This window comes from Diadema antillarum, unplaced genomic scaffold (assembly GCF_040938485.1).
Source record: "Diadema antillarum isolate AM-2024a unplaced genomic scaffold, OU_Dant_1.0 scf00000171, whole genome shotgun sequence".
Classification (NCBI taxonomy): Eukaryota; Metazoa; Echinodermata; class Echinoidea; order Diadematoida; family Diadematidae; genus Diadema; species Diadema antillarum.
The window spans coordinates 412,908-425,168 of NW_027271060.1; the positions used below are offsets into that span (position 1 = coordinate 412,908).

A 12,261-nucleotide genomic window follows, 5' to 3' on the forward strand; every position below is an offset into this window, starting at 1 on the left:
GGACTCATTACATTATACCTTGTGCATGTCACATGAGTTTAAAACATGGAGGGAATATACTCCGGTAGGCGTGGAAGAAAAATGTACTATACAAATGCATGCCTTGAACATGTAAGTTATGGGAGTCTTTCCTTTCTAAGAGGAGCAAAACAGACAACGAATACATAATGTAAATAACTTGAAGTTATTAAACCTTCAGTTAATCGTTGCTTAAATCACCCGAAGGCTCCAGCTAGAGTTAATGTAGGTTTAAAACATGGAGGGAATATACTCCGGTAGGCGTGAAAGAAAAATGTACTATACAAATGCATGCCTTGAACATGCAAGTTATGGGAGTCTTTCCTTTCTAAGAGGAGTAAAAACAGACAACGAATACATAATGCTAATAACACGCAGTTATTAAACCTTCAGTTAATCGTTGCTTAAATCACCCGAAAGGCTCCAGACCTACACACACAATACATGGAGTCTTCTCCGACCCGTAACCGATGCACATATCGGTAAAATATCAAAATACAATTTATCAATACAAAGTTGTGAGTCATTTCTTTTCCCATTGTAACAGTAATAATGTGGGTATCATCATCACCTTTGTATACAATTATAGCCAGAGAGTATAAAACACTAACACGGTGTATTGTTATAAGAACTCAGAACTGGCAGAGATTATGGACCACAAGACCACAGATTATGGACCACAAGATTATGGACCACAAGAAAGATTTACGTTCTCACGTCAAAATTCAGTAAGATATACATCTACCAGGTACATGATTTAATTTTTCAAGCAATATCAATACAGTGCACTCCCGTTATAATGAAATGCTCGGGACCGGCAGTTTTCTTTCGTTATAACGAAATGTCGTTATAACCGAACAAATACAATATATAACGAAAATAAGGAAACCACGCATATATATCATATTCTATTTGCTGAATACTCATCATACACTGGAAAGCTATGCGTGTATGTGAAATGGGATGGGATTATTGTATTACAATATTAAATGCAAGTTCCCCTCAGAAACTGTGCGTGACACAAGGAGCGAACACACAGTGATGTGAAGCATTCGCCCGTGCAGAGGCGCTATAAATGCTTGTTATACTGCCACGTATTTTCGAAAGCAATTCGCATTTCGTTATAACGGAGCACATTTCTTTTGTTTTTCTTTGTCAGTGGCGCTCGGAAAAGACTTCGTTATAACGAAAATTTCGTTATAACCGTGTTCGTTATAAGCGAATTTTGTTCCATAGACTTTAAATTAATGGTGTTAATTTTGGGACCAGAAGTTTTACTTCGTTATAACGAAATTTCGTTATAACTGTGTTCCTTGTAACGGGAGTGCACTGTATACACAGAAGCATTAATGACATGCAGTATTTCCATACAACTTAGTACAATGGAAAGCTCTTGAAAGACAAATCTTGCATTCCTTTTTCGTTTACACACATAGTGAAAGTGAGTTTTGCATTTATATTTTGGAAGTGTACATCCTCAAACTTTGACCAAGTGTTCTACTAACACTTCTGCATTCACTCAATCCACATGTATAGTTCAGTTTCATTCCCCTTTAATTAAATAAAGACTGACAGATATGTATTAAAGATGGCCTCAAATCTCTTCTCTCACAGTTGTACCACAGATGTGCTGTACATATTTTGTATTCTATTTTCACTAACTGTACTCTCAAAATCATACAAATGTGGTCAGGAACTGCATAAGTTGACGTAATTTTTTTTTTTAGGGAAGTTAACTGTGCTAACCATACCATGTGTTAGTCAATTAATCATGTAAGGCCAATACTGCTGAAGTCTACAAAAGCCTCTTCTCTAGTCCTAAAAGTTTCCTGTGCAGAGGTGACAAAGTACATCTTTTGATTTAATCCCTTTGATTTACAAAATGGATAACAACTGAAATACAGATAATGAAGGAGCAATTTAGCCTTCTTGCAGGAGCAAGAATCAATGGGCTTTTCATCACAACTTGTGTCATCCCCCGGTAGGACAGTGCAAAATGCTCAAATCCATTTTGGCTGGTGTGTGGGAATGAACATTAATTAATCTGTTCACCAAGGATGACTTCTCTCTAGAGAGGAGGGTAGATGTAGGAGTACAGCTTTTCCAGGGCGCACCTCCCATGACTTGACTGACGATCCAAAGGCACCCCTGGGATGTGAGGCGGGCACATGAGCCAGTCATTCCCAGCATGCCCGAACACCTTCAACTGCCCCAGTGACCTTGCCGCTCTCGGCAGGAACTGCATGCAGTTGTTGCTGACATCAAGGGTCTCCAGAGCATGCAGGCAGCCGATCTCTGGGGGCAGGGTGTGGAGAAGGTTGCCGGCGACATTCAAGAGGACCAAGCCTCGATGGGAAGCACCAGATAGAACACAGCCCGGGACGTCACGGAGCAGGTTGTCTGAAAATTTCAGATATTTCAGTGAAGGGAGCTCTCCAAGTTCCTGAACTATTGAAACCAGATGGTTTTTGGATGCATTCAGTTCAGTCAGGTCCTTCATACTGTGTATCTCACGTGGCAGCGTCACTAGTTTGTTGAAGCTGATATCAAGAGTGGTCAGCTTTACCAGCAAGAAACAAATCTCCCCAGGGATATCGGTCAGTGAGTTCATCGACAGGTCCAGCGTCAGGAGTTGGGGCAACTGGCCAATTGCCAGGGGAACCCTCCCAGACAACTTACAGGCGCTGAGGTACAGGTGTTGGAGATTGGATAATTTGGCGACATCCCTGCAAGGAAATGGCTGGAGTTGGAGGCCATTGAGAGAGAGAATGCAAGAATTCCGTGCTGATCTTATCTTGCAGTGTAGGATAGTCTTCAGGTTATCACAGTCCATCTCCACACACCAAAACGTGAACATTAATCACATGAAAACAGGATGTACAACACTTGAAATTCACAAAAATAATAAAGAAAAAATCTTGCAGAGAACAATTCATATACTGTAATGATTGTGGCTTCCGACTGTTTTATTTCCCTACGCATGACTATTTTTTTTTTTTGGGGGGGTCATACACACGGGTATACTTCAGTTTCAGCGCAGGTATTGTTCATTTTTCTTTGTGTGGTCTTATTGTAGAGATGTCAAAAGTCAGACATTTTGCAAAGATGCTTTTTCCAGGTCAGTGTGACTCCTCATCCGCTCTGTCTCCATATTGATTGATCTGGCGAATCCTTCATGATGGTAGATGGGCCATTGAACTTGAACCTTAAAAATATCAAAGAAAGCACCAAGTTCCACAACAAATTGAACATGCATGACAACAGTATCACTCACTGTGATCAGTACATGAAAATATGGTAACAAAATACTAAAAAAGATCAAACCACAATTATAATTTAATGTGAAATACTTGTACATGTATCAGCTTCAAGATTAACATACTTCAAATAGGCCTAATGCTAATTCAACAATAAACACATGTGCCTCGAAAGCCTTGTATATGATACCAAAGACAAACATATATATGGCAGATATTCTTAAAGGGACGCAATCCTCACGAAATTTAAAAAAATATGTTGTTGTTGGTACCTCCAATGAACTTATATCATCAAAAACAAACTTTCAAATCACCAAATAAGCTCGTACATTTCGGTTAAAAAAGTGTGACTCTGCAAATGAGCAAGCCTTGGCGGAGAGTACGTCATCGATGCACATCTCTTTCCAGCAGTGTTCTGCTCGTCATCCCTAGTTATTTATAAATACATGTTTACTATTTATTTTTATATTAATTGTATATATAAATAAGCTTGAAATATTTTGTTTGAAATAATAAAACCACATATTGTCACATTTTATGAAAAAATCAGATATGATCATTTTGAACACTTAAATTGGTTTTCTGAGGCACGGCTGTCAACTTGAGAGTAGGGCATCAATGACGTTGCACCTTTTGGCAGGCTCTTACACGATCGCTTGCAGGAATTATATTTTTAAAATCGCGTACGGAGACAATTTTTGATGTCCACGCGTATAAATTGGTGAAAGGTTATATTTTTTACTCTTCTTAATTATCAGTGCAGTGAAAATCTCAGGACTGCTTCCCTTTAAGGCAACTGCTTGGGTCCCATGCCTCTCTCTTCCTTGAACCAAGGTTTATATTCACTGCACCATTCACCATTAGACGTTTGATTGCAACAACTGTCCATATCTTGACAATATAAATACTAAATAGATGGGGGGGGGGGAAACCACCGGTTTTTTTTTTCCGTATTAGCTGATTAAACCCGGAAGTGGCACCAGTTCCTATAAACTGCTTTGCGCACCCCCTCCCCCCCCCCCCCCCCCCCTTTACAGAATTCCTGGATCCGCCCCTGATGCCATATATGAACAGTACAAATAATTCTATTTGTTTACGGTTAATAGAACTGTACGTACTTTGCCTTTAGGTCTGCAACGTAAAACTCGAAATCAGCACTGGCCACTGCGTTAGATTATTTCAATGTTCGCCAATGGCAATGCATATGTGTGGCCGTGGTACGTATCGGCACATGTCACCAATGTTTATGCTATGACAGGCGCAGCACAGGTGCACGCCACAGAAGTTCTGTGGTGCATGCCAGGGACTTCCCCAGACTCAAGCGTACACAAACTTCGCGCGTCCATCTCAGTGACATTTCCTAGGAGAGTATAGTAAAATAAATGTTCAAACCGTTATGGAATGTTTGCTTCATCGATTTATATATTTTTGACGATTATTTTTATATTTAATATAAGCACGTGAATTTTTAGATTAAACTGAATATACTGTTTTTACTTTTATGAAAGTAGCGATTGATGACACATTCGGTTGTGTTTTCGGCGCGTTGTGAAAGTGCAGGACTTGAATGAACATGGTACGCAATATGTAGTGATGAAACCAGTGTAGTGGTGAGTGTGTGTAGTACGTGAGGCATTAGCGTACACGCACGTCTCGAGCAAAATAATGTGCGTCGCCGGTCTCCATAGCTATTGATCTGTGTGACTTATGAGGCGATAACTCCTGATCCTGGCCCTGTAAACTATACGCTCAGACAACTTACTTGGACGTAAGTTGGATACTTGGTTGATTGGCCCTCTATTCCTGTGGGAAGGGTCTTGGGAACAACCAAGTTGTTGTTGACGTTCACGTTCGCGTTCGTCGTCGTGGATCGTTATCCTTGGCCTTGCTTGCTCCTCTGAGCTAGCTAGCTAGCTGTAAACTTTAATGAGCTGTGCGAATTATGGTTCATCATCGATCCCGCACTCATTCACTCATCTAGCTAACTGTTAGTCATCAAAGACTTGATCAGACAATGATCCAAAAGCAAGTGAGTCTAGAACCTAGACTAACCTTGCTTGAGTGGCGCGTAGTAGCTAGCTTGACATGAACATGACACACTGTTCCAGCAGAGGAGTGTCACTGCTGCTTTGAGTGAAGGTAACTGGACCAGCTGTACCAGCACTTATCATTTGAACTTGATATCTAGCTGCAGTGTAAGATACACATCTACACTGTGTATTCTCAACATGACAAAGTTATCACTAGCTGAGCTCCGTAAGAGCGTTTTGGACTCCATTCCAAATCAGCGTCAAGTTATGAAGCTAGCCAATACCAGTGGCATTGCTTATTATTGGATTATGTCCATCCTAGTGTTCTACACAACGCTGTACGTGGCCATTCCAGAGGTCTGGGGAAGTAAAGAAGAAAGCTTTACGCAGAAAGTTGCATCGTTTATCTTTGTGTATTTTTTTTGCAGCATGATGATGAACTATGTCCTCTGTCTCATTACAAACACATTTTACGATGCCGGAACCCTGAGAATGCCAAAAGCCGAGGGGGGAAAGAACTGGGGATACTGCGTCCCTTGCCAGCAGTACATGCCTCCACGAGCCCACCACTGCGTCGTCTGCTCAAAGTGTGTCCTGAAACGCGATTCGCACTGCTTCTTTGTAGGCCGATGCGCTGGGCACAGAAACCACAGTTACTTCGTTGTGTTTGTCTTCTACTGTGCCCTCTCGACCCTCTTTTCTTTCCTGTGCTATGCAACGTACCTAAATCATATTATTGGGCCTTTTGTGTCATGGCAGACACCATATTATCTCTACCCCATTGCGGTCATCAGGTGGCTTGCCGGATCCTTCCCTCTCCAACCGCTGTTCATCTTGACGATGTTCTACACGGTGCTTGTGATCGGGATCGGCTGCACCATGCTTGCCTTTCATCACTTCAATTTGATCTTACGAGGACAGACCAGCTATGAAATGTCCAAGAGAAATGCGGAGTATGATGCCGGTGCACAGGTCAACCTCCGTGAGGTATTTGGTCGTTACTGGTGGCTTTCATTCATTTTACCGGTCAAGTTTGGCCAGTCCGGTGATGGCATCCACTGGGGGCGAGTGAAAGACATCAAGGCATACTGATGGAGCAGAACCAACCAATGAACAGTAGCAAATTATCAAAAACCAGAAGAAGTGAAAATATAGACTTTTTAGAGAGTAATGAGTGATCTGCATAAAGCCTGGATGGTATTTTAACTCGTTGAGGATGAGTCCCAAGTATACTGTAAAACATATATTTGTGGCATGAATTTTTCGCGAATTGGAGCCGACGGCCTTTTTTGCGGCATGAAATTTTCGCGAACTGGCATTCAATGCATATAGTGTAGACAAGAACTTTCACACGCATTTTAATTTCGCGAATCTTGGCGCTCACGAAATTCGCGAAATTAAAATGCACGCGAAAATTCCTCATTTTACAGTACTTGGCAGGTGTCTATGGGAAATGCGTGTTTTATAGCAAAATTAAACCGTCCAAGAACCCCACAACAGGTTAAACACCACATCAAGATGTATACATACATACACAGTATGTAATTTGATTCTTGATATACCAGAACAACAACAAAGACGTCTGTACTGTATTATTTTTAATAAAGTGGAGTGGAAGAGAAAGGCGGGGGGGGGGGGGGGGGGGGGGGTGTTCATAGCATTTTTGGTGTATCACCTTGGAATTTAGGCTGACATATATTTTTTGAACATTTTGTATTGTGTAAATTGATGATACCATGCAGTGCTAGAACTACGCCATTACATGTGCACGTTGCAGTGCATGGTTGTATAATCACAAGTCTTATCCAACCACCAAAAAGTATTCTAGTTTATGAAAAAAAAAATACCATCAAAAATTTAAGAAGGAATCCTGTTCAGAATGCACTGTAAATCAGAATACACTGTAAAGAATGTGCCATCACTGGAATGGAAGATTGTAGAGTTAAGAAACCTGTTTCTATAATTACGCAAATGTGACAGATTCCAGGTAAGAATTTGCTAAAAGAATTTAGGTCACAGAAATATGTTCATGAAGAGACACATGTTTCAGTACTCTTGGGTTTGACAAAACAATATATCCCATTTTCATGCATTTAGTAAGGACTAAAGCTGTTTACTATATTGATAGCTCAAATTCATTCATTTAAAGAAAAATGTTGAGCGATGTCATTCAATTTCTTGACCACAAACTTTCCATTGGATTGCAATGTGCTAAAGGACAGCTCACTGCTTGAATTGATGGGTTGTTTTTTTCTGTGTCCAAAAAGAAGTATGGGAGTTATGTCATAGTCACTCCAAATAATCAAGAGTTTGCTTGTACAGTGTAGTTCATGAGAATGATGAATATAAGTACTGTTTGATGTTTACAGGGATTGCATGCAATATGTATATTGTACATTCCAGTTTTGTGAATTTTGAAGTGAAAATGAAGACTCCTATCTGCTTTGCTGAATATTTTTAGTTCAACTTTTCTGTTATTTCACTGGTATAATGGTATCTTTGCAGATCCAGAGCTTTTTTTGGACTTGTACAAGTGTATGTACTGTATATGTCTTTGGTTATTTGCATTTGAACTGTTGTGTTCTTTATGATAATGTACACTTAGTGATGTATATCTTGAAGATATGTGTACAGTTATAGGTCTCCAAACTCTATATTTCTTTCAAGAGATAATCACAAATAAATTTCATCAAAATTGTTGACCACAACATGTAATATATTTAAGTTGAGTAATGTATATATTTTGGTGAGATATTTAATGCTGTGTACTGTGATCTTGTACTAATACTAATTATGTTTCATTTTATTTAAGTGACATGCAACATTGAATAAACTTCCTATCCAGTGAATGAAAGCAGACAACACACACAAAGTGTACATGCATGTATTTGTCTACATTAATTAGGGTAATTTGAGTGTTAAGTTATTTCCAAGGTCAAAATTATTCACATTTTACAGAAATTCAAGGTACTGTAAAAGTTCAGTCGATTGGGGGTTGACTTTACATGATTACTATTCTGAAATACATGTACATGTATAAGGCAATACATATTTTTGTTAGTGTTTGATTGAATTGTTGGTGGGTTATTTGCTGTGAAGATTGGTAGATTGTATGTTTTCATAGAACACAACATAAATGATACACTTTTCTGTTACACAGTAGAACTGTTTGCATTCATGGTGCATTGTACCAAAAGATTCAACTAAGCAAGTTATTGTTCACATCATCACGTGTGAAGTTCTTTAAAGCTCAAAGTACCAGAGAAATTATCTACACATTGTACAGCTGTACATCTGTAACAGACTGGAAAATGGTATGTGTAATTTGCCTTGAAAGTTCTGACAGGAAAGTTCATTCTGTGTGAGATATTGATGTTTTAGATGTGTTTCCATGGAAATCCTAACTTGCAAATCTGTGGGGAGATCTGGACATGAATTATGCACAATTTGCATCGTGTATGATCAAAAAGTACACCGACCCCCCATCAAAACAGCGGATGAAGTGGTTTGATCTTGGGTTTCCACAAACTTGTTTAAGATTGTTGTCAGATATATGATTTATGTATGGATTTTTTTTTTTTCTATTTTAAGATGACTGAAACATGACTTCAGTCTTGAAAAATGTATTGAACATGCTAAACAATTGATCTGTTACAAAACAGTTTAGCGTAGGATTATCTCTTTTTTTTCTGATCTCCATATACGGGAGATTCCCTTTATATCAAAATCCTCTGGACCAGCAGTTTTCTTCTGTCAATATCAAAATTTTGTTGTAATTTAAGGGAATTTTGAGCCATAGATTTTAACCCTTTCTGTGACAGTGAGTGAAATGTGCCTAAATTGTACACACATACACATGTATGGAAAATAAATGTTGCACATAGAGGGTTAATTATGATAATTTTGACTCCTGAATTTTTACTTAATTTTTTAATACTGGGGAACCTGAAATTTCCTCCTTATATCAGGGATAAAAATGTAAGAATATAACAGGGAGAGGACCTTTAATATCACTTCGTTAAATCAAGTAATTCGATATATCCAACCTCGTTGTAACTAGGTTCCACTGTAACTGTTCGTTGGAACAGGAGTGCCCCATGTACATATCATCTGTATGTTGTATTTATTTTGTCTAAGAAGTTTGCAGATGTTCTTTTGATGCCAATGTTGTCCATGGGAGGGGGGGGGGGGGGGAAGGATCGCTCAGATCTTTATGGGTCCCATCAGCGGTCTACACATTTCAATCGGTATGTGTATGCAGTTTTCTCACAACATGGCATGACAGTGTACACCATATGTATTTGTGTTTTTTTGTAAAATTGTTCATCTAATGGCATCAACCAAGGAATGTTGATGCAAGTTTTTGGAAGCACTTTTGCACCTTGTATGAAGAGAAATAATGTTTAACAACTTGGTCTTTCACTTTTTACTGTCAGTTTTTGTTATTCTTGCGTGAAATAAAAGCAGATATAGATTACAATTACGTGTATCATGGTCATTGTGTTAACACTTTGTCTCAGTGTTCAGATTAAATTTACATTACATTGTAGGTCTAATCAATGTGCATATTATATCAAGGCATACTGTAAAAGTGGATATTTTTGCGCGTACCGGTAATTTTTTGTGCTTCTCCGGGTAAGATGAATTTCGTGTGTTTTTAATTCCACGGAATCAGGATATTTACTAAAACATATTGCATGCAAAAATATCAGTGTGCTTTTATTTTGGGGCTAGCTTATGGTACCGCAAAATGCGCACACATTTCCACACCGTGGAAATTTCCACTTTCACAATAGAGGCATGTTGGTGTAATATGTAGCACATGTATACAGATATTGCCTGCTTTGAAGAGCAAGGCTAAGACTATTTGCCCAGTGGTGATTTGTCAACAGTGCTATATATGCCCCAAGAAAAAATCACCAGGGGGACATAGTTTAAAAGTGTATCTGTACACAGAAATTTAGTTTTCTGACATTGTAGGTTATTGTACTGGTAATATCCCTATGAAATATAAGAGTGCAACGCTACTCACATACAGAGATATAGCAATATATAAAGAGAAATAGAGCAATCTCTAAACTGCCAAAAATTACATGCGCCTTGATCTAAGAGTAGTCTTCTGGCCTTATCGACTGAATTTGATTTCGTAGTTTGATAATTTTCTGTTCGATCTACTACAATACTCTCAAAACACACAAACGCATGCAAATGTCCATGTCCGCAGCTAGGTTAGTGCTACTGCGCCGCGCCAGGCCACTGACCAGGCAGCCGCGGCAGCCTGTACTCATGCGGATGCATATGGCTCGATGAGGCAATACCGATGGACAGTATTCGATATAGCTGTGTGCAGATGGAGGCGAACGAAGGAAACATGCACGCACCGATTGTCTACGCATGGCTACTATTTTCAAATCTGGCTACTACTGCAGCACACACTAGTGCGTGCTGATTTATTAAAATTAATATTTCACAGTTTGGGACATTTTTTGTGATGGGATACAATTTTCTCTAGAGTTCTTCGGACATGCTCTCACACCTCTTAAATTTAAATTTTAGGGGAGAGATTCCCTTTAACCATGTCTCAAAAAGCAGTCAATATTTGTTTCACATACTACATGCCACTTAATTTATGATATTCATGCTCAATTACGGCATTAAATTGAAGTTGTGCTACCAGCCAGAGAAATTACGTAAAGTAATAGGTGTTTTAAAAAAAAAACGTTTCCCACTTTTGATCCTTAATAGTTCAAAAACTCTACATCAGATAATACTGACATTGATATGAGCAATCGCTGAAGAGTGTACAATTTTGTTGGAGGTAATTTAAAAATGATAGCATAAATCAGTTTCATTAAATTTAAGATTTATTTATAAGTTTGGTTTCAGATTTTGCTCTGTTTTCAACCCTCAGTACAAAATTTTAATTTTGCACAGCGGTCAATTGGTGTGCATGGGAGTGTGTGGTTAACACCCTGACAATGGTCCTGAACAATGACCAGGATTGGAATGCTCTATTAAATATTCATGAGAAATTCCACTATCACAGCTAGTCTTTATTCATCCCGAAATGTAGTGTATGCAAGCACATGAAAACATGAGCTTATTATTTCATGTGCTCGCATTTTACCCTTTACCATGAATTCAGACTAACGGTGCCCAGGGCAATCCATCATGAATTATTGATAAAGCATTCATGTGCCTTGGAGCAAGAGTCCAAAAGCCTCGTCAGCATAGCTCTGAACAGGTGGTATTCGTGGTATTCATGTCTTTTGTTCAGGGTCATTGTAAGCACACACTCACATACACATCGTTGGTTCTTGTGTAAAGTTCACTTTTGTACAGAGGGTTCAAATTTGACCAAAATCTGGAACTTGACTTTAAAATCAATCATGGATTTAACAAAACTGATTGATGCTCTCACATTCAAATCACCTCCAACTAAATTGTACACTATTCAGCTATCAATCATATCAATGACAGTGTTACCTGATGTATAGTTTTCGAACTATTAAGGATCAAAAGTGGGAAATGTTTTTTGTGACACCTAGTATAATTAAACCAATGCACAAATATAGATACACATGCAAGATATACACAATATCTATGCACATCTTTAAAAAAAAAAATGCAAGCTGAGTGCTGTCCAGTATAGCAAAAACCAGTGACTGCACCATTGACCAATCGGAATTGCCGATTCATCAACTGAAGTACATGTATATAAATGAGATAAGAGAAAGCTCCTGTATTACAAATTATTTGGTAAATCAAATGCTTTTTATTTTCAACACTTCAATATTTTGAACCCTTTATTTCAAATATGAGCAACATACAGAGTAATCAACACACATCTCTGAAGTCGAGTCTGGCATGACAGAAGCAAATCATCAGCTTACACAGTAGGCCTACAAGGAAACCGAGTTATAGTGAGGTCACAAGGATTGCCAATTTTATCACGT

General features: G+C 38.7%; 2 protein-coding genes across 2 annotated transcripts; one reads left to right on the plus strand and one right to left on the minus strand.

The window, feature by feature from the left end:
• Positions 1–1,829: 1,829 nt before the first annotated feature.
• Positions 1,830–2,944, minus strand: LOC139722765 (uncharacterized). Its single transcript, XM_071634051.1, has one exon. The coding sequence runs from the start codon at positions 2,873–2,875 to the stop codon at positions 2,087–2,089; it is 789 nt and encodes a 262-aa protein (XP_071490152.1). The 5' UTR covers positions 2,876–2,944; the 3' UTR covers positions 1,830–2,086.
• Positions 2,945–5,503: 2,559 nt separating this feature from the next.
• On the plus strand, positions 5,504–6,397 carry LOC139722770 (palmitoyltransferase ZDHHC22-like). Its single transcript, XM_071634055.1, has one exon. It carries the CDS (start codon positions 5,504–5,506, stop codon positions 6,395–6,397), a length of 894 nt encoding a protein of 297 aa, XP_071490156.1.
• Positions 6,398–12,261: the final 5,864 nt, after the last annotated feature.